Here is a 20,560-nt window from a genome sequence, read left to right on the forward strand (position 1 = left end):
AAAAAAAGCAAGTAAAATCTCAGGGCACACCGTAGTCATATCCATACTAATTAGTCTTTACAAATGAATCCAGTGACAGATTTGTGTGTTTCTCCTCATGTTTGCTAAAAGCCACAGGGACCAGCTGACCAGGAAATTACTAGGCTTTTTTAAAGGAAACAATGCTGTTTATTTGTGAGATGCTTCTCTGTTCAGATTCATATCAGCAGGAACCAAAAAGTATTGACAGACAGATTTATGCATTGTTGGTTTGATCTGTTCATGGGATTAAGAAAAGACTTTTAGTCTTATCCTTAAATGGACTCCATCTCCTAGAAACTCTAGAGTTCCTCAGGTTGAAGGAGTTATGAAATGCATTCATATGATATCAGAATAATGGGAAAAGTGATTTTCCAACTAAGAAAATGTATGTGGAGCCCCCTGAAGTCAGAATAAAAGTTAAATAGAAAAATAGGAGAAAACTGTTTTACACAAGTTGCAGAGTTGCTATCTGTTGGTGTAATGTATGTAGAAATATAGTGGATGAGAGAAAATGTTTGGTTGATAACTTTTTATTAACTTATCCAGCTAACCTGGGTAAGGTCTTATCCAGGTTTCTGAAACCAGGATAAAATGTACAAAATTGCACAAAACTTAACCCAGATACTCTTACCTGATCACCTGATCATAAGAAGGATACTTGTGTGCATGTAAACATATTCTGGGCTTTCCAAAGTGCATGATAGAAAGTGTAAGGTGCAAGGGTTTTAAATTATTCAAGGCATGTCCAAAGCAGGAGGATTGTTATGTGATGTGATGTGATGTTGATTAAAACCCATTTAATCCCATCATCACAATAGTGACCATAAAAAAGTGGTTAGCACTGCTGCCTCACAGCAAGAAGGTTCTGAGTTCGAATCCCCCAGCTGGCAACTTAATTGCCCGTAGGTGTGAATGTGAGTGTGAGTGGTTGTCTGTCTCTGTGTGTCAGCCCTGTGATGAACTGGTGACTTGTCCAGGGTGAACCCCTCCTCTCACCCAGTGTCAGCTGGGATAGACTCCAGCCCCCCGTGACCCATCAGGATAAGCGGTTACAGAAAATGATTGCTGTTATTTACTAGCATTAACACAAATAACAAAACCCTACTATAATCTCAGTACCTTCTACTCTTAGTAGCATCCATGTTGTTTCCACTTCACAACTTAAAAACACATAAACACCCTGAAGTTGGAATAACAAATTCCCATCTTGGAAACTGGGACCATCCACAGAGCATGTGAATGCACTATGAGAATGGACGGGGGGAGGGACAGCAAAGATTATAGGTATGACAGTGAAGAGAAGAGAGTGCTGATGAATATCATGGATTAAGAATAAAATCTGTAGATTTCATAAATCATGAATGTTTTGAATTCTAAGATCTACTGCTGCTTTCCCACACAGTTATCTTACAATATATAGATCATAAACTCCAGAGACATGTTTGACTTGTTTTTGAAAAGTAGATTTTACTGTCCTCAAGGGGAACTTTGGCTTGACACAGCGCTACAGTCCATTGCTTCACATAAAAACATCACAAATAAATTTACATGAGAGGCAATGAACAACAGTTATATCACATTAACACTGGTCCCAGCTGACACTGAGGGAGAAAAGGGGAACATGCTGATTTGATCAGGGCAGCACGGTGGTGCAGTGGTTAGCACTGCCGCCTCACAGCAAGAAGGTCCTGAGTTTGATCCCCCAGCTCCCCGGCTGGGTCAGGGCCTTTCTGTGTGGAGTTTGCATGTTCTCCCTGTGTCTGTGTGGGTTCTCTCCGGGTTCTCCGGCTTCCTCCCACAGTCCAAAGACATGCATGCTAGGTTAACTGGTGACTCTAAATTGCCCGTAGATGTGAATGTGAGTGTGAGTGGTTGTCTGTCTCTATGTGTCAGTCCTGTGATGAACTGGCGACTTGTCCAGGGTGAACCCCGCCTCTCACCCAATGTCAGCTGGGATAGACTCCAGCAGCCTGCAACCCTTACAGAATAAGCGGTTACAGAAAATGGATGGATCGATGGATCGATTATTTAATCAGGCATAAAAAGGGTCAGCTAATCTTCCAGATGCCTGTCTCACTTCCTGGTTTAAAAAAGGTGAGACTGCTGCTCAGGCACTGCTGTCAGATGTGCTTCAACCATAACATGTCAACTCTGTAGTCCTTCTAAACCAAAGCTAAATAAGAATTATGGTTTAAAAATGTGTATTTTGATTAACATAAAGAGAACTCTGAGACACTATAAAAAATAAAATGGCTGCTCACTATGACTATGATGTGAAAGAAAAAAAAATGGAACACTTTGTCAACTCTCAGATTTTCCAGCTGACAGAGTTGACATCTGCATATAATAAAAAATGTAATCACAAAGAAGCTGGCCCATTACAAGGTTTAATAGCAAAAAGTTTGATCATGTAAAATATCAGAATAATTGAAGAGGAAAAATCAAAATCTCCCAATTCTCAAGTAGTAAGTATATTATATATGTGTGTAAAGGGAACAGTGTGTGTAAGTTGTCTCTGCATATCCTCGTCTCTGTTCATCACTCCTCCTCTGTGTCTGTGTTCAGGATCCAAAGAAGAACGATGAGTGGGAGTTACACTTCAGAAACCTGCCGAACTCTCTGACCTCTCTGCTGGTGCTGCTCACCACAGCCAACAACCCAGATGGTACACGCTCAGTCACATGATGCAAGAAGCCATGTCTGTTACTGATTACTCTTCAGATTACTGATTACTGATTACTGTCACTGATCATGTTTTCATGTGTCCTGTCCTGTCACAGTGATGATCCCTGCCTACTCCCTGAACAGAGGCTACTCCATCTTCTTTGTTGCCTTCAGTGTCATTGGTAAGCAGTGATGATTATTCCTGTATCCATCAGTATATACATATTTATATATATATATACAGTATGTACAGGAGTTAAGTGTTTTAAATGAGTCTGTTTTGCCTCCTGGCAGGAACCTACTGTCTGATGAATCTACTGACAGCCATCATCTATAACCAGTTCAGAGGATATTTACTGGTGAGTCACACAGTCTGACATCATGCTGGCGAGGAGCATTCCACTGTCCTGAGAATTATTTTGCAGTTACAGTTCTACATTTTTTATCCCGGAAGCCACCCAGTTTGATGCTTCACTGGTGAGCATTATGATAGAATACTGTTGTGATTCTGGCAGACATCATTAAAGTGAGCCTGTGATATGAGAGGGTTTTTTTTACTTTATTTTTACAAAACAAATCATGACTGCTGTTACTGAGTTGTTCCCAGCTGGAACAGCGGGTGTGTCAACAGGAAAAACCAAGCAGTTGAAGGCAGTCAGCAGGAATCATCTGACAGTTGTGTCATTTGCCACAGCACACACCCAACACTGGCTAATTATGTCTGCTTTTGAGCTTAACCTTAACCACTTTAACAGCCTAAATGAGCAATACTAAATCACTCAAGTCATTTGATGCATTGCACTTCTGTAAAGTTGGAGGATTCATAAGAACAGTGTTGGAATGACTGTTGAATGGAAAAAAGTCACCCTCAGATTCTCCTCTGGTGACAAGTGCAGGTGGATCTTGCAGTGGTGGAAATAACCCTGATGATGTCACCAGGTGATCAGGGTACTTTGCCTGGTTTATACACCACTTTCTACAAATGCAAACTCTGTAACAGTCAGTGTCAGGAAAACTTGAGATTGGCTGTGAAAGGGGGGTAGGATCTGGTGGGTTTGGAACACGATTAGCAGTCACACAAGTCAGGTCATCCTTTAATCTGGCCATCCCTTAGCTAAAGCTCTGTTACAGTCACCCATTTTCATTTGGAATGAACTCCATTGGTGCATACAAAAATATGAATTTTCTTTTACTTAGCCATACAGGACTTTTCCCTCTTAACCTACCAGTGTTTTTGAATGTCTTAGTGCATTTACTACAGATCATGGATACTATACATTGTAGCTGAATGTTTTCCAGTCATCGCTGGCATGTGGTCACTGTTTGAATGCATTTTCACGTTTCCAGGCATCCATTGGTTTCTGTTCATTTCTGTATGATGTATAAACTCCTTTGGCAGACTCTTGAAGCTTGCTCATGAAACGTAATCCATCACAGTGAACATCAAGTCTGCATCAAAGTTGGGTCAAGGTGTTACCATTGAATATGTGAAGTCATAGTAACTACATGACCTGTAGTTATGTAGACTTGCCATCACAACAGTGTGGCTCTTTTTAGACTCCAGGTCCCCCTCTTTACCTGAGACAGAGATTGGAACAGGTAGGTGAGTTGTGACTGCCACCTACTGGAATTTAAGATGAGTCTAACTGAATTATAACATTCTAACAAAGTACAGTATAAATAAAAAGGCATCACAAAGTCCTTACCAGTCTTTAATTTGGATTTAATTGACTTCCCAGGTGTTAATGAACAGTGTGCATGATTGTAATAAAAGCTTTTAGAATAGGTGATACCAAACTCTGGGTTTATATAAATTCTTAACACCAAAGACAGAGGGAGAAAACATATTCCACTGAAGTCTTTAGTCAGAGAATCTGTTCCTGTTTTGGTCCAGATGTCTGTCCAAACATCCATCATCAGGAGACGGCTGGGCATCAGAGCTGCTTTCCAAGTCCTCACGTGTCAGGGAACACAACAGGCTGCTGAGTAAGACACACACTCACACACATGAACACACACACACACAACAGTCACAACAGTGTGCAGCGGGCTTTGAGATAACGTTTTTTCTTGTTTGGTGGGTGTGCCACAGGTGCTGCCCAGTCAGCAGTGATGTGTATATAAACACTGCTGTGTTGCAGGGTGGCCTGGTAGCTCTCTTGTTAGAGCATTTGTCTCCTGTACCAAGTCTATGAGTCCTCTGCAGTGGCCATGGGTTTGACTCCTGCCTACAGCCCTTTGCTGCATGTCATTCCCCCACACTCTCTCTTCCCCTTTCCTGTCTTCAATTCAGCTGTCTTATCTAAAATAAAGGCATAATCGCCCTAAAAAAACAATTTTTTTAAAGTTGATGCAGTGTGGTGCACTTGTGTTCAGTGTGGCACTGTTTCTGTTAAATAAATGTTTTGCTACATTTTGTCAGGGCTGAATGTAGCCCACATTAATTGTTCATGTCAACTGCCAAAAATGGGGTGTAGCAATAGGCGTGGCCTATAACTTCTAAATGAATTCATGTACCATGGCCAAGATAAAGCCTTAGACACTTCTGGAGTCATCATTGGACTAAACAGAGTTCATTTTTAACTGGTGATAGTTTGCTTTGTCCCCTGCACTTTAGCCACACCCCTTTTCATAAGTCATGAATAGTTTGTCATAGAACCTTGCAGCAGGCGTCAGTGGACTTGACAGAGAGTTCCTTTTACTATTGATGTGATTTAGTCTCATTCCTTATACTTAAGTCATGGAGGTCAGGTGTTTGTAAATGTATGCACATGTGGATGCATGCACATACATATGTTTCAATGGCTGGTCACAGCTCTTAGGAATTTGTGTTGTTTTGTTTGTTTGTTTTACAAATTTTAATCAGACTGGATTTGTGATTAGATCAGAGTGGATCACTCAAAACTCATTTTCACCAGGATTTCATCTCAAAATGTTGACTCAAATATTCCTTCTCTAATATAAACTGAAGAGAACAAATGGAGAGAGTGGTGTTATTTTCTCTCTCTGTCAGGGAGCGTGTGCGTGTTGATGCCGTGCTGGAGGTGATGTCCAGGGTCAAGATGAAGAGATACTACAGAGCAGCCATCACTACGGTCAGAGCCAAGCCTGGACCCTTCTACACACAGACACACAAATAAACACACCACTACTCAAACAAAGCACTTAATACAGCTTTAATATTGATTCACATAAATCGATGGTTAATTCTATTTTTCATCAAGCATAAATCCTCCTGTTTATCCTCCTAATTTAAAACACATTCAAAGTAGACGAATGATCCTGTGGTTCTTCACCATCACTGTTTTCCAGGAGGTGCAGCAGTATGCAGATGTGGGCTTTATGGACCGAGAACAGTTCACAAAGATATTTGATCAACTTGATAAAGATCGTATTAAAGAGGTACAGCTGTGACCATGAGCTCATCATTATATTTCTGTGACATCTGCTTCATGACTCTGACTCTCTCTCTCTCTCTGTGTGTGTGTGTGTGTGTGTGTGTGTGTGTGTGTGTGTGTGTGTGTGTGTGTGTGTGTGTGTGTGTTCTGCAGCACCCTCCCTTGCCTCAATACAACTCTCCAGTCCTGCAGAAACTGCAGGTGATCTTCAGTCACTATTATATCACTATACTTGGCAACGCAGTGGCACTAACTAATGTCATGTGCATATGTGTAAGTTGCACACACACACACACACACACATGTATATACTCACTGTGCAGCCTCACACAACTACCGAGCTGTCTACAAATGATAATGTGTGTGTTTCAGACCGTCCTGGTGTTGAACTCTGAGAAGTCCACAGTAGAGAGAGACAACTTCACCATGGAGGTGAGACAGCCATTAAATGTCTCATGATGATCAGAGGATGATTCTTAATCATTCTGGTGACCCCAAAACATGCATTTAAAAAATTCAAAACCAAAAGTGTCCAAAAGTGTTCCAACAATGCTGACCTGTTTACTCAAGATAACCCACAGACTGTGTTGTGTGCAGGGAACTATATTCTTCTCTCCAGTAGAATCTACCAGAACTACTAGAAAGTTGTGATTTCTGGAAAGACACACTGGTTTTAAAATTTTCAAGTGTATTTTTAGTACTTTTAGCACCATGAGCCACGTGCCATTTAATCCCATCATCTGCAACTCACACCAAAAAAATTTAGATGAAAAGTACCACTACAGGCCAGGTGAAAAATAGATATTTTTGATTTTAGTATGAACCGTCCCTTTAAAGGATTTACACAATTTGCATTGTTTGACCATAAAACAAAAATAAGGATTTGTCTTCTCGAGTCTCCCTTAAGACAATCAAAGTCAAAATATCAAAATCAACCATAAGTCATTTGAACATTGCACTCCAGTTTTATTTGTGGACAACCTACTTAAGAAATGAACATATTTCACTCTTTCTCTGTCCAACCGTCAGATCATCAACCTGTGCTTCATCCTCTACTACCTGTTTGAGATGTGTGTGAAGATCTTTGCGTTTGGCTGGAGAGGCTACCTGTCCTACAGGAACAACATCTTCGACGGCTTCCTCACCATCCTGCTGCTGGTAACACTGTCTCATATCAACACATCTCCTGTCTGAACAAAGTGCAGTTGTTTTCACAGCTTGCGTCTGCTGCACCCAAGTGACCAAAATAATCAGTTGCAGATTTAATGAATGACATGTTAATATATTTACCTGTTCTAATATTCATCACTGATCTTATGTGTGATGTGTGTTTTGCCTATCAGATCCTACAGGTCACTATATATGTCACCTACAGGCTCCCTTATTCTCACTGGTAGGTTTATATTTTCTTCCATTAATTGTAAGTGAGTATTTGTACATTTATTATTTGTATTCTTATTCTTTTAATTACTATTATTCTTATGTACTTGGTATTGCATGTACTTCTACTCTTTAACTGTGTTTCATTCTCATTGTTGTTGTTGCTGCCAAGGGATAAGTAAAGGTTTATCTTTTCTTGTCTTATCTTAAATTAACTCAGATTTCAAATTTCAAATGTAACCTCAATTTACCAAGGTCCAGTTGAATATTCACTGACCCACACAGATGAAACACAGCTTATATACAAAGAGAAGTCCACATGAAAGGCAAGATCAGAGTCAGTCAAGCTAAAAAATATTACATTCAGTGACTAACTACAAATTCCTCCCTATCTCTATGTGAGCATTAGAAACAGACAGCAGTTGCATCTTTGGATCAAATGTATGCCAGATTTCAAATATAAATTAAAGTAAAATACAAAGACACACTGTTCAGTTGTTTAACCATACTTACTGACACTGATGTCCAACACATCACTGTTAACAGTGCACTTTTCTTTATTCTTTTTTTGTTTTTTTTGTTTGAATTCAGGAATTAAGATGCTTCAGAAAAAAAGCTCAAATGCTTCTTACCTGTGTACAAACATATATATAATCCATAATCCATATATTCAAACTATTCAAACTATTCAAACTGTGTGTGTGTGTGTGTGTGTGTGTGTGTGTGTGTGTGTGTGTGACCACAGGGACCCAACCTCTCACGGTGTCATGTCTCTGTGGGAGATGATTCGTTTGGTCAACTTGCTGATTGTGTTCCGCTTCCTGCGCATCATCCCAGATATTAAGGTACACAGCAGCTCATTTAACTCCAGCCCTCCAATCAGGATACAGATGATTAATGTGTGAAATAAAATGACTACAGACATCATACACATTCTGCTGGAATCACCATAACTTCCTCTTTGTGGTGACAGTGAGGTCCATTATTACAGCTGCAGCCTCTGGTTGCTTCATTCAGAGTAACGTTAGCATTGTTGTTGCTCGAGTTAACAGCAGCTAACTAGTTAAATTTGATTTCTGAGCTTGCAAGATTAAGAGACAGAGAGCACATGATTGGCTGACATGAAAGCTGACATTTTTCCAGATGAAAATAGACTTTTTATAAAAGAGCATTTTAAATATACAATTAAATAAAATGATATCCAGTAAAATTGATATATTTTATAGAACTTATTCATATGATTATTTATTTCTCTGTTTTCATTGATTTAATATTGAATGCTTTGGGTATCTGTACAGATGTAGCCCAAAGTTCACTGCCTCCATGGCAACATTACACATCCTGGTTATGTCACCAAATGAAAAAATACGAGTCATAAATTGAAATAAGAAGAATAACAATAGTGGAAGTAACTAAATCTTGACACTATTTGCTCTGTCAGTACACTAAGGCTCAGAATAACCAACCAATAACCTCTGTCTCCATAGATTCAGATTTGTTGTATGTAAAAGCTTTTTGGATATACAGGTAAAAAAAAACAAAAAACAAAACAACTGTGACAGCCTAGCTAAAGTTTTCATTTAGAGAAACTTCAGCCTCATCACACATACACTCCTGTGTCTTTATGTCCCTATTTACCTTCCATACGTTCCATCTTGTTGTCCAGCTCATGGCTCTGGTTGCGAGTACACTGCTGGATCTGGTGAAGAACCTGAGAGCCTTCGCAGGGATCCTGGTGGTGAGTGACATCATCAAACATCAGTCAACCAGCTGACCTACACTTTCTGTTAACTATAAAAATCTGATGGAAAAAAGTAACTTTTCTGTCAGTAGAGTCCCATCAGTTAGTTTTTCTAATTATTCATTTGAGAAATGAAGCACAACAATAAAGTACAACATAGAAAAAAATCCAGAATAAGAAAATATTCATAATTTGTTCATGTGATATTTTTAATGGGCTGAATGACAACATGCACCTTTAAGGATTAAGATCACTGGGCCTCATGCAAAAACATTTTCCTATTCTTGTCTTGATATTCTCTTACTTTCTTTCGTATGAAGGGCTCATACAAAAATGCCATGTTAGATTCAGCAAATGTGAGACTTGTAACTTAGCATAATTAACTCCACAGTAATACTGTAAAAGGCTACTCTTCCTGCCCCACATGTCAGGAAGTGTTCATTAGTGAAAAAGGCATCAAAGAGTAAAAAGAAGAACTTTACAAGTTTGAAATACATGCCCTAAAAGTTATAGATGATGTTGCAATGGACAGAGACTTGCATAAACCTCTATGAAGAAACAGCTTGGCATCAGGTAATCGCCATTTTAAATTGATGATGATAATGTTAGACCACATGGATAAATTTAGAATTATATCATAATTCAAAATGCAGAGTCAAACAGGATAACATCGACATTAATTGTAATTTAAGATGTTCAAACTCAAAGTTGCTTCAAAGCAATCCTCATTTAGAAACTTTGTTTTCTGAAACTTTGTGATAAGAGCAGACTGACTGCATGACTCCTACGACGGGTCTGGACCTCATAAATTGTGTTTGTACTGTAAAAAAAAAAAATCAAAATATGAAAAAAAATGGTGAATGTGGCAAGTTTGCCTAAATTAATCACATAAATCACTTAGAACAAATCTGTTTGTATGAGTGGTTCTTGCATGAGGCCCAGTATGTGCTGAGCAGTGTTCTTGTAAAGGGAGGGGGTCTAACCTGAGGAGTGGTTGATGTCCTCTTGCTCTGTGTGCAGGTGGTGTACTATGTGTTTGCTGTGTTTGGGATCTGGCTGTTTGAGGGAGCCATTAAACCTCCTCCAGCGATGAGGTGAGATGTCCTCCACAGTAATAACACATGATACAGACAGACTGAAGAGAACAAAGCTCATGACATAAAACTCCCCACACCTTTTTGTTAGTAAAGAAAGCAGAAACACTTGATGAGTTGAACATGTTTGTATCTTCTACATCAGAATAACAGTGGTTTGTGTGCTAAACACTCATGTTGTGTTTGTCTTATTTACGAAAGAACCACACTGAGGTCTAACATGGATCAGATGGAGGAAAAGCAACACTGCTGAGACTGTGTTTGATGTCATGCAATATGTATTTTGATTAGAAACCACAGTTTTGTGCTTCATTGCTCATGCATTAACAAGCACAGCAACATCTCAGCATCAGGGCTTATTTACAGTAATGACACGTGATGCAAATCAGATAAACTGCAGCTGTAGATCTGTAGCCTGAGGAAATATCCCTTTAAATTAATAATATAAAGTAATACAAAGTCTTGTGCCTCTGATGGTGATTTGCAGCAGTCTCAGTAAAAAATCCCATCACTCCACTGATGTTGTAGAGTTGTGGAGCAGAGTGGAGCTTCTTTCTCTAAATAACCTTGTATAGACAGGAGGGCAGAGCACATTAACCAAACTGCATCCAAGCTTCATTTGGCCTGTGTGGCAAGTTACTTACAGCATTATAATAATTACATACAGCTGATGTAATCTGGCATTCTATTTTCACCAGTGAAATAAAAAATTAAAAGTTGTTACTTGAATGTTTTATCTGTCAGAACTGGACAGCCTCTCCTCTCTACATGCTTCAGTTGTAAAAGAATAATTAGTAATTTTGAGTAATTTGTTTCAGAAGCAGCCTGATGAATTGATTTTCATTTCCACATTGTTACAAGTTGGCTCAGGGTTGCAACAAAGGAGAGTCCACACATGATACAGTTAACAGCCAAATGAGTTTGTTGAAAATACCCAAAGAAATAAAGTCAGATGTAATGCATGTGTGAATGGATGAATGTTTGTGTGTAAACGGTGAAATGAGACTGCAGACATAACTAAAACAGGGAAGAGGCCATGAGGTGGAGTTGAAGCTGCCCAGTCAGGCACAGCAGTCTCTTGTGTGCCTTCTGACCCCTCCCAGATCTCAGGTGCAGCTAGTTCCTCTGACGGCCCACCCATGTTCTCCCAGGATGAGAGCAGGAGCACAAGAAACCAGATGGGTGGGCTGTCACAACGTGCTGAAGAGATCAGTCCTTTCACAAAAGCTGTAAAAGCTGAGATCATTAACTGGTTTTCAAGGGGTTCTCTGGTTCAGTCAACCCTGATTGTGTGTGTGTGTTAATATGTATATATGTATGTGTGTGTATCCTAGTGTGATCACCAATAGCACCATGGAGAACATCACATCTAACTTCAGCATGGAGTGTGGCACCTATGAACAGCTGGGCTACTGGCCAAACAACTTTGATGACTTTGCTGTGAGTAACCAGAACAGTCTGAACTTCACTGTTGTGTTTTCTTTCAGTTATTTGTGTTTCACTCTGCTCTCCTTTTTAGCCAGACCTCTCTGTTATCTCTAAAGCCCCAAACGCACTCAAAGTGATAACTGACATGTGTCAGTTGATGCTTCTGCTCACTGCAGCATCAGATATGACGTACCAACACCACAGAACCAACAGTGTTTTGGGAAAAGGTCACTATGTATATTTATCTGTTTCTTTGTTTAGTATTATTATTATTATCAATTTATTTATTATTTCTTTAATAGAATAATGTCTTATGGATGGGGGTAGGGGGAGTATGGGGTGGGGGTATGATGTTCTAAATGATATTTATATACTTTATATTAATTTGAATGTCCAGGATAGCTTAGTTATTAAAAATCATTGGAAAAGTATTAATGTGAAAATATTTAACATTACAACACACAGCATAACTTTTTCATTTTAATTCAGATAAATTTAAATTGCTTTAGAAAGGTTTGGTACATGGCATCTGATTATTATAGTTTTGTGGATGCAGGAACAAAAGAGAATTTTTTTATATTATGGAGGTAGATGCCAGTGCATAAAGGGAAAAAAATGTAATTTATATGTCATCATTCAGACGATTATAATGTAAACCTAGAAGGAGATACTACATCCTCCTGATCACCACGAATTCTACAGACATACATTCATAAGATGCTATTTCCACCTTTGCATTAATCCGTTCTTTCAGTTCTGGAAGCTTTGTTGCCTTCCAGTGTCTTAAAATAACTTGACAGATTGTTATTAAACCCACAAAAATAACAGAAAATGCACACTTGGATATATTTGGTATTTGGGACTGGTTCCCTGATAAACACAACTTTGGGCTTAAAGGGATTCCTGAACCAAACCAGACAGCAAACAGCAAGAAGGTGACAAGTGAGAGACAGGGTCTGGACAGTTCATCATAGTTTATAATAATGCAGCACACTGAGAGGTGTTTCATACAGCAGTGTTTCCCCAACCCTGGTCCTCAGAGCTCACTGCCCTGCCTGTTTTAGATGCTTCCCTCTCTCTCTCTCTCTCTCTCTCTCTCTCTCTTGCTCTTTAATTAAAATATGTTTGTTGTCCTATTCCTCTTATCCCCACTTTTTAAAGTAATTATTTACCTGTTTGACATTAGATAAATATGATGGTTGGGGACTGTGATTATTATGAAATAATCCCCAGCAACACTGAGATTAAATGTATTTCTGCTGCTGAGATTTCTCTCTCCGTCCCTCCTTTCCCCTCAGGCAGCCATCATTTTGCTGTATGATGTCATGATAGTGAACAACTGGCAGGCCTTCATGGACGCGTACAGCAGATACACCACAGAGTAAGAAAGCATACATTCACATGTACAGCAGCTGATGTTGATGATGATGATGTTGATGAAGATGGTTTATTTTTTTCCAGTTGGTCAAAGATCTACTTTGTGTGTTGGTGGATCACCTCCTCTGTCATGTGGGTCAACCTGTTTGTGGCGCTCATCTTAGAGGTCAGTTCACTCAGACACAGTCATTCACAACACGACTACAGACAAGACTTCAGTCAAGAGTTTCAGTGCTGTTCTACATCAGTGCACAGGCTGTATGAAACTACAAGTAACCATAGAAACACAACTTCTTCTTTATTAATTTCAGTAACCCACCTTTGAAATAGACTGACTACAAACACACTCAAAACAATTTAAACACCCTCTCCCTTTTCCTTTACAGTATACAGCAAGTTGAATGTACTTTTCTGTAATTTTAGTGGCATCTCAGCACGCTGAGCTGCCAACTCTGCCAAATGCTGCTAAGCTAAAAACAAGGCTCACCTAGTCTCCTGCAGGCCACATTGTTAGCTTCACTGCCATGATAACTGTGAGGGAGCTGCACAGTTGCCATAGTGGGGACGTCCACCTCCCAGTAAGGCAACGGCCACAGAGAGATGCAAACTTCACCACTAAATCAACTGTAACTCACTTGATTCTGAAACAGTTTTCATGAAATTTGGTTTGTTATTAGCTTAGAAGTTCAGATTTGTGAGTTTCTCCAATGATATAGATTTATTTATTTATTATATTGTTGTAAAGATACCTGAGTACTTGTAATATTGTAAATAAATAACAAAATATGTTCTATGTTCTAAATAAAGAAGAAAATTAAATAACAGTGTTTAAATTGAGGAATTTGGACTTATTGTCCCATCTATTGTTTCATTATTAGGTTTACACAGTTAGTAAAGCCGGGACAGTCAGTTACAGTACCGTTACACTATTTTAAGCATCTGAAAGAAAACTGAGACTGTACTATCCAAAAAAAAAAAAAAAGATTAAAAATTTTGCAAATCTCTGCTGGATGCATCTGGCAGTTGTGGTGGCATTGCAGTAAGTGCTTCACCATCTGTTCTGTGGTGGAGATCTGCACTCTACTGAGTGACCTCTGATAGTTATTATTGAAGAAAAATCTAGCATAATGCCAGCCTTTTCTTTGAATATAGAAGACATGTTCATCAAGGCAAATACTCTGTACTCCTTGTTTAACAGAACTTCATCTATAAGTGGGACCGCAGTCACAGCTGCTCTGTTACAGATGTGGAGAGGATCAGATATGAAACATCTGTTCAGCTCATGTTCAAGTAGGTCCTCACTGTTGTTTTAATTTTATCAAATGAGTCAAAAATACAGCTGTCAGGTCATAACTGACTCTTTATCAAACTGTTTCTCTGCAGAGAGCAGATCCAGGAGCCAACAGAGGAGGAGTTACTCTGTCAACTACACCAACACCCTCACTTACACCTCCACTGGTGACACACACACACACACACACACACACACACACACACACACACACACACTCTCACTCTCTCTCTCTCTCTCTCTCTCTCACACACACACACACACACACACACACACACACACACACACACACCTGCAGTAACGAGTCAAGACTGTTACTAAATGACTGTGTGGTCGAAGCACTGAGAGGTCACTGAGAGAGCATCGTACTACTAGTTTATTTGAATGTGTATTATTGTCAGGTGTATTTTTACAGTAATATGTGTATTATTGCTTCTGCTGAAAGCAGTAGGAAGCACATGTTCTTATTTGTCTTTATTGTACTTAACATTGAGAAAAACCACTGCAGTTGTACAGAGATTTCTCATTGGTAGAGGCTCTCTGAAGGCGGAAGTCATATCATTGGTCGAGTTTGTGCCATACTGAAATACTATTAGTGTTTTGCAACAACTGTACAAGAAATGAATCAAACTGTGAACAAACTGTCACTTTCAAACTGCACATACCCATATCTTTATTCTACAGAAACAGTGGAAGTGCTGTCACTTTTATTTTCAGTCACCAAAATCCTTTAAATTGGCCTAATAATCACATGAATTATAAATGTTCAGTAAATAAAGTATCATTGCAATGATAAGACAAAGTTTATTCATCTAATGTTCAATGTTTAAGTTAAGCAATTTATTTAAAATTAGTGCTGTCAGGTGATTAAAAAAATAATCTAATTAATTACAGGATTTGTAATTAATTAATCTAATTAATCGCATTTTAATCTCATATCTGCTAAAGGTCCCCAAATAAAGAATTTGAATTCTAGGACGTTACAAAATTGTAGTGCATGACTAATCAATTGAATACACAAGGTACAAATCACTGCGTTCTTGTTAATAGTCCCGTCTTTGTTCTTTTTATAAATAAACTTGCCGTTCAAAGGTCCAAGTAAGCTTGCCTCGCTCTTAGGGGTGCAACGGATCAAAAAACTCACGGTTCGGATCGTATCACGGGTTTGAGTCACGGATCGGATCATTTTTCAGATCAGCAAAAAAGAAAAAAGTGGTGGGATTAGGGTTAAATTATTTTAAAAATGCACTTGTCTTTGATCTTTGTCTGTCTGTAATTATCACCATAGTTATGTGATGTAATATTAATGATAATAGTAATGATAATGGTAATAATATTAAAAACTTCAAACTTATACAGTGCTGTACTATGTATATACTATACATATATTAGATCATTATACACTGTACAGTATAATACACAGCTACACTCTGTAGTCTGTCTCAATGTCCCGCCTACAGCAGCACATCTGATTGGTCAGAAGTCATGATCAATCAGCAGACACACTGTGTCACAGACGGGGTGAGACAGAGCTGCACCGGTGAGCAGAGAGGAGCTGTGTAGAAGTTAAGACAGCTGATATCACCAAAGTTTCAATGAACATCACAGTTTTATGATCTGTTTCTTTGGTGATAGTTGCATCATAGTTACATCAGTGAAAAAAGTTATGGTCTGGATTTCACTCAAGGCGATGTGACGGCTTTTAAATCAGTCGCTCTTCACAGAGATGTGCTGCACACAGCAGCATCTGTCCTGTCTTTTCACTGCAACTCTGCATTGAGATTTCGCATATTATAACTTATACAAAAGTAACAGTGACAGTAAAACTATGATGCTCACATGTGGTCCGCGGATCACACGCGTGCCGAACTCAATAGGCCAAATTTAAAATGCTTGCGCATTGACTTGCCACTCATGATTAATTGCGTTAATTTTTGTAGCGCGTTAATTTGCAGCGTAATTAATTAATCTAATTAACGCGTTAAACTGACAGCCCTATTTAAAATGCTTCTGAACTGATTTGTCACTTTGATCATACATGGAAGTGGAGCCATATACTTTTCATTTTAAAATATTCTTTACATTAATTAAACCTCATTCACATTTTACATTAAACAAAACACAGCAATTGTAAATAGGTTGCTATTTTTATTAATATCAAATAAATATCAGTCACCCAAAATTATGTCATTGATGTTACTATTACACTGAGCACTTTTATTTTGAAATAATGCACTGACCCTTTGAAGTTCTTCCTGGTTAGAGAACACTGGAAGAAGTGCAGTGGACAGACATATGGAAGGCCATGTCACATTTTTACTTTTAAATGTCATGAAGCTTTTAATTCCATCACTGGTGTTCCTCATCTCACAGCCACAGGGGTGAACAAAACAAATAAACTGAAGATAAAAAATGATTAGATAAAAAGAAATGATACAGTTAGTGAATTCTGATATGGCTGAAGACATGATGTCTGATACATGGCAGACACTTTGTTAAAATTATTGTCATTGACAGTGATGTCATATATTAAATGTATTTTTTTATTTTCTAGCAATATTTTGTTTGATTGATTATGTAATCATTAGTTGATATTTTAGAGTTAGTATTAAACACTTTTTGTTTGAATTTTCATTAGTTGCGTTGATTTGACAGACAAAATTGATGGTACAAATCAAATAAATTCATACAATGTTTTTTAAACTTTTGCAATTTTATTAAAAAATGTGAATAATCATATTTTTTCTTGTCATTATCGTTCCACTACTCTGCCTTCAACTAAATATTCAGGTATTAATAAGAATAAATGTTGTTATAAACATTTAATATTGTTTACATTATTGGTGACACCAATGCCAAATAAAAGGCACAAATTATTTAATTACATTTATAAAAATAATAGAAATGCATTAAGCTCTACTTGTTGTGGATTCATCGAGTTGAGAAGTTAGTTATTGCTATTAAAATGAAGTTTCAGGTACGTAAGAGGAAATACATTTCAGCACATTTCTGTCACCCAGATTCCACTGTTTCTGTAGAATGACCTGTATTGTTTTTGTTTGCCACAATATAGCATGAGGTTCACTTGAGTGAAAAAAAAAATGATTTAGTATCAGTATGAAGTGTTGGGAGGAGCCTCCAAAGCAGTCTGTCTCACTCATCAGTTAAACCACTAAAGTTCAGGAGGTTTTATTCTTTGAAATGTTGTACAATCATAAAAATCCAAAATATATAGTCTTATCACACTCTGGTTTATGGGTTAACAAACATTTATGATAACTGCTGCTTTATGGGGCGCGTTTACAATGAAGGAGCAGGTTTAATCTTTCACTGGATGTAGTTGTTCAGCACTAAAAGAAAAAAAATGTGAAGGGCTGCACAAAGATGAGAGAGTGAGAAAACAGCAGAGTAATGAAGTGCTGTGGTGCAGCAGAGATCTTGTTCTCCAGGTGTGAGAAAACATGTTTGTTTGGTACAGACCCCCACAAATACCACATCATGATTTTAATTGTTTTTTCAGTGAAAATGAAAATTGTGATTGAAAAATGACCATCACCAATAATCATGAATCATATCACAATCACAATCATAATATCTGACAAAAGAAACGCAATATGATTTTTTTTTTTTTTTTTTAACCCTAGTGCTTCTAGAACTCAGAAGTTAATGAGCCTCGCCAAAAAATCAGTGACTTAATCTCCTTTCATGCATGGAAGCTACATCATTTCTCCAATGTGATTATTTTAAGTGTGGTTATATGCACAGTCAGTGTATTACCTACAGTAGATGCAGGTCGGTACGCCCCCAGTTCGCAGAAGCAGCAGTTTAGACACTTAAAAAAAAAAAATCAGTATTAGTTTAGGTGTACACTATGTTTAGGATATTTTCATTGTTTTACCTTAAGCTTTACTGTGAGACAGCCTTTTTCTCTTATGTCAGCGAAATATCACTATCATCAGATACAACTATGAAAGTGCAGCAGTTCATGAGGAAATGTTAAAATATTCCTGTCTGACAAAATTTCCTGGATTCACACCAAAAAACAGCCACTTGTTCCTTATTGGCTCGTGGGTCACATAAACACATACTTTTTTTCACCTACTCTAATTTGACTGGCAGCCAATACAAATCCTGTGGTCTATACCAGTGTAAACACATAAGATAAGAAAACTGTATCGCTGACTGGTCAGGTGAGCAGTTATGCTGTCTGATTGAGGATCAGCGTTGTTACATACAAAAAATTAAATAATAGAGGTCCTTTCAGTCTCACTCCATCAGAGTGGGCAAATCTTCAAGCAGTGTATTTCAGACATCTGTCCCTTTTAAAACAGACATTTTGCTGTTTCTGTGCTGTTAAACCAAACTTCATTCAAAAAGCAGGTATTTTACAGTAGCAACATATTTTTTCACAGTAAAAACTTAAGTTCTGCTGCCATTAAGTCTTTGCTGTTTCTCTTTGATCTACAGACACAATCGGCACACATCATTTACTCAGTAATATCATTAACTGACTTGTGAGGAAGTGTTTGTACACATATGCTGACTGGCTGTTTTTACGGTGCTTGTTTTCACCCAAAGGGCGTGTGGTCGTGGGACGTGACGTATGGCTGCTCTCATCCATACAAGTACACATTTCATTGAGATCTGATCACAGGTTCTGTTAAAAAGAACCAAAGCTCTTTGGTAGAAGTAAATCTAACATGCATGTTTATACTCTGTGTGAGAACATGCACTACTTTCAGAACATTTAGGGTGTTCTGTACATGTGTGAAAGGAGAACATACTCTGGGAGTATTTGTTCTGCTGGTGAGGCTCAGTAAATCTGAACACATGTTCTGTGTTTGCAGGGTGGATTCTGACATAAAGCCAGTCTATTCCATTTTTTTAAGTAAAAGAGTTAAAAGGCTCAATCATTGTGACTGACTCTTTGTGTTGTTTGAATTTAGATTTTTTCTACAAAGGACAAAGTTTGCCTTGGTATATTTATATAAATACAGTTCAAACCCATTTATAGAAAAAAACAGGGAAAAATATTTTTATTAAAAGAAGTTTGGATGTGTAGGAAAACTGAAATGCACATTTCTGATATTTCACTTAACTTGAGATACAGTTTGTATTTCATCTTTTTTATGAAGTGTTGTAAAAAAGGTGATTGAAAAACAGATTTTAAATAAATATTTTGTCAAAGATTTGCTTGTGATTTTATTGTTTTTTATCCAGAGAAGTATCTCAGTATGATCTTCCTGTCACTTCTGTCACTTTACCTTTTCCTCCCTCACACACGTCACACTGACATCAATCATGGACATGGACTATCTTTCATACATCATAACATCTGCATCAAAATTGACTCCCTATCCCTTGCTCCTACCAAAGTAGCAAGAAATCTAGGTGTCATGATTGATGACCAGCTGACCTTTAAGGATCATGTTGCCTCTGTCACCCGGTCCTGCCGCTTTGCTTTATTCAATATCAGGAAGGTCAGACCATACCTAACCCAACAAGCTGCCCAACTGCTAATACAAACCATGGTTATCTCTCGCCTCGACTACTGCAATGCACTTCTAACAGGCCTCCCGGCCTGTGCTGTGAAACCGCTACAGATGATCCAGAATGCGGCAGCGCGTCTGGTCTACAATCAGCCCAAAAGGGCACATGTCACCCCTCTGTTCATTGAGCTACATTGGCTACCCCTGGCTGCCCGCATCAAATTCAAATCACTAATGCTAGCCTACAAAGTACTCAAAGGTTCTGCACCTACCTACTTAAATGCTCTCATTAAAGCTCATGTTACCCCTCTGCAACTCCTGTCATCAAAGGAAAGCCGCCTGGCTGTCCCAGCACCTCGCACAAGACAATCCAGACTCTTTTCATGCGTTGTGCCACGCTGGTGGAATGACCTACCAAGCGCTACCAGAGCAGGGGCGTCCCTCTCTGCCTTCAAAAAGCTCCTGAAGACCCAGCTCTTCAGAGAGCATCTCCTGTCCTGATCTAGCGATACTCTTCTAGGGCCTCTTCTATGTACCTTGATTGTTAATCCTCTTTTTGTAAGTCGCTTTGGATAAAGGCGTCTGCTAAATGCATAAATGTAAATGTAAATGTAAATGTTACATTACTCCTTCACTTACCTTACCCTGTGTAATAGACTGTATATTTACACTGTTAA

The 20,560-nt window shown here is 38.4% G+C and overlaps 1 protein-coding gene across 1 annotated transcript in view; it reads left to right on the forward strand.

The window, feature by feature from the left end:
• The window catches only part of tpcn2 (two pore segment channel 2), a 35,692-nt gene extending 20,452 nt beyond the window's left edge, over positions 1-15,240 (forward strand). The window contains exons 8-25 of the mRNA XM_084722686.1: positions 2,587-2,686; positions 2,802-2,867; positions 2,980-3,044; positions 4,580-4,671; positions 5,699-5,780; positions 5,998-6,087; positions 6,237-6,356; positions 6,456-6,515; positions 7,113-7,241; positions 7,427-7,476; positions 8,209-8,308; positions 9,130-9,201; positions 10,225-10,298; positions 11,633-11,738; positions 13,025-13,107; positions 13,188-13,269; positions 14,302-14,393; positions 14,487-15,240. Of these exons, the coding sequence (XP_084578812.1) occupies positions 2,587-2,686; positions 2,802-2,867; positions 2,980-3,044; positions 4,580-4,671; positions 5,699-5,780; positions 5,998-6,087; positions 6,237-6,356; positions 6,456-6,515; positions 7,113-7,241; positions 7,427-7,476; positions 8,209-8,308; positions 9,130-9,201; positions 10,225-10,298; positions 11,633-11,738; positions 13,025-13,107; positions 13,188-13,269; positions 14,302-14,393; positions 14,487-14,565 (1,542 nt within the window). The 3' untranslated portion in view covers positions 14,566-15,240. The remainder of the gene's footprint in view (positions 1-2,586; positions 2,687-2,801; positions 2,868-2,979; positions 3,045-4,579; positions 4,672-5,698; positions 5,781-5,997; positions 6,088-6,236; positions 6,357-6,455; positions 6,516-7,112; positions 7,242-7,426; positions 7,477-8,208; positions 8,309-9,129; positions 9,202-10,224; positions 10,299-11,632; positions 11,739-13,024; positions 13,108-13,187; positions 13,270-14,301; positions 14,394-14,486) is intronic.
• Positions 15,241-20,560: the final 5,320 nt, after the last annotated feature.

Source organism: Lutjanus erythropterus, chromosome 1, assembly GCF_056507025.1.
Source record: "Lutjanus erythropterus isolate fLutEry1 chromosome 1, fLutEry1.hap2, whole genome shotgun sequence".
Classification (NCBI taxonomy): Eukaryota; Metazoa; Chordata; class Actinopteri; order Lutjaniformes; family Lutjanidae; genus Lutjanus; species Lutjanus erythropterus.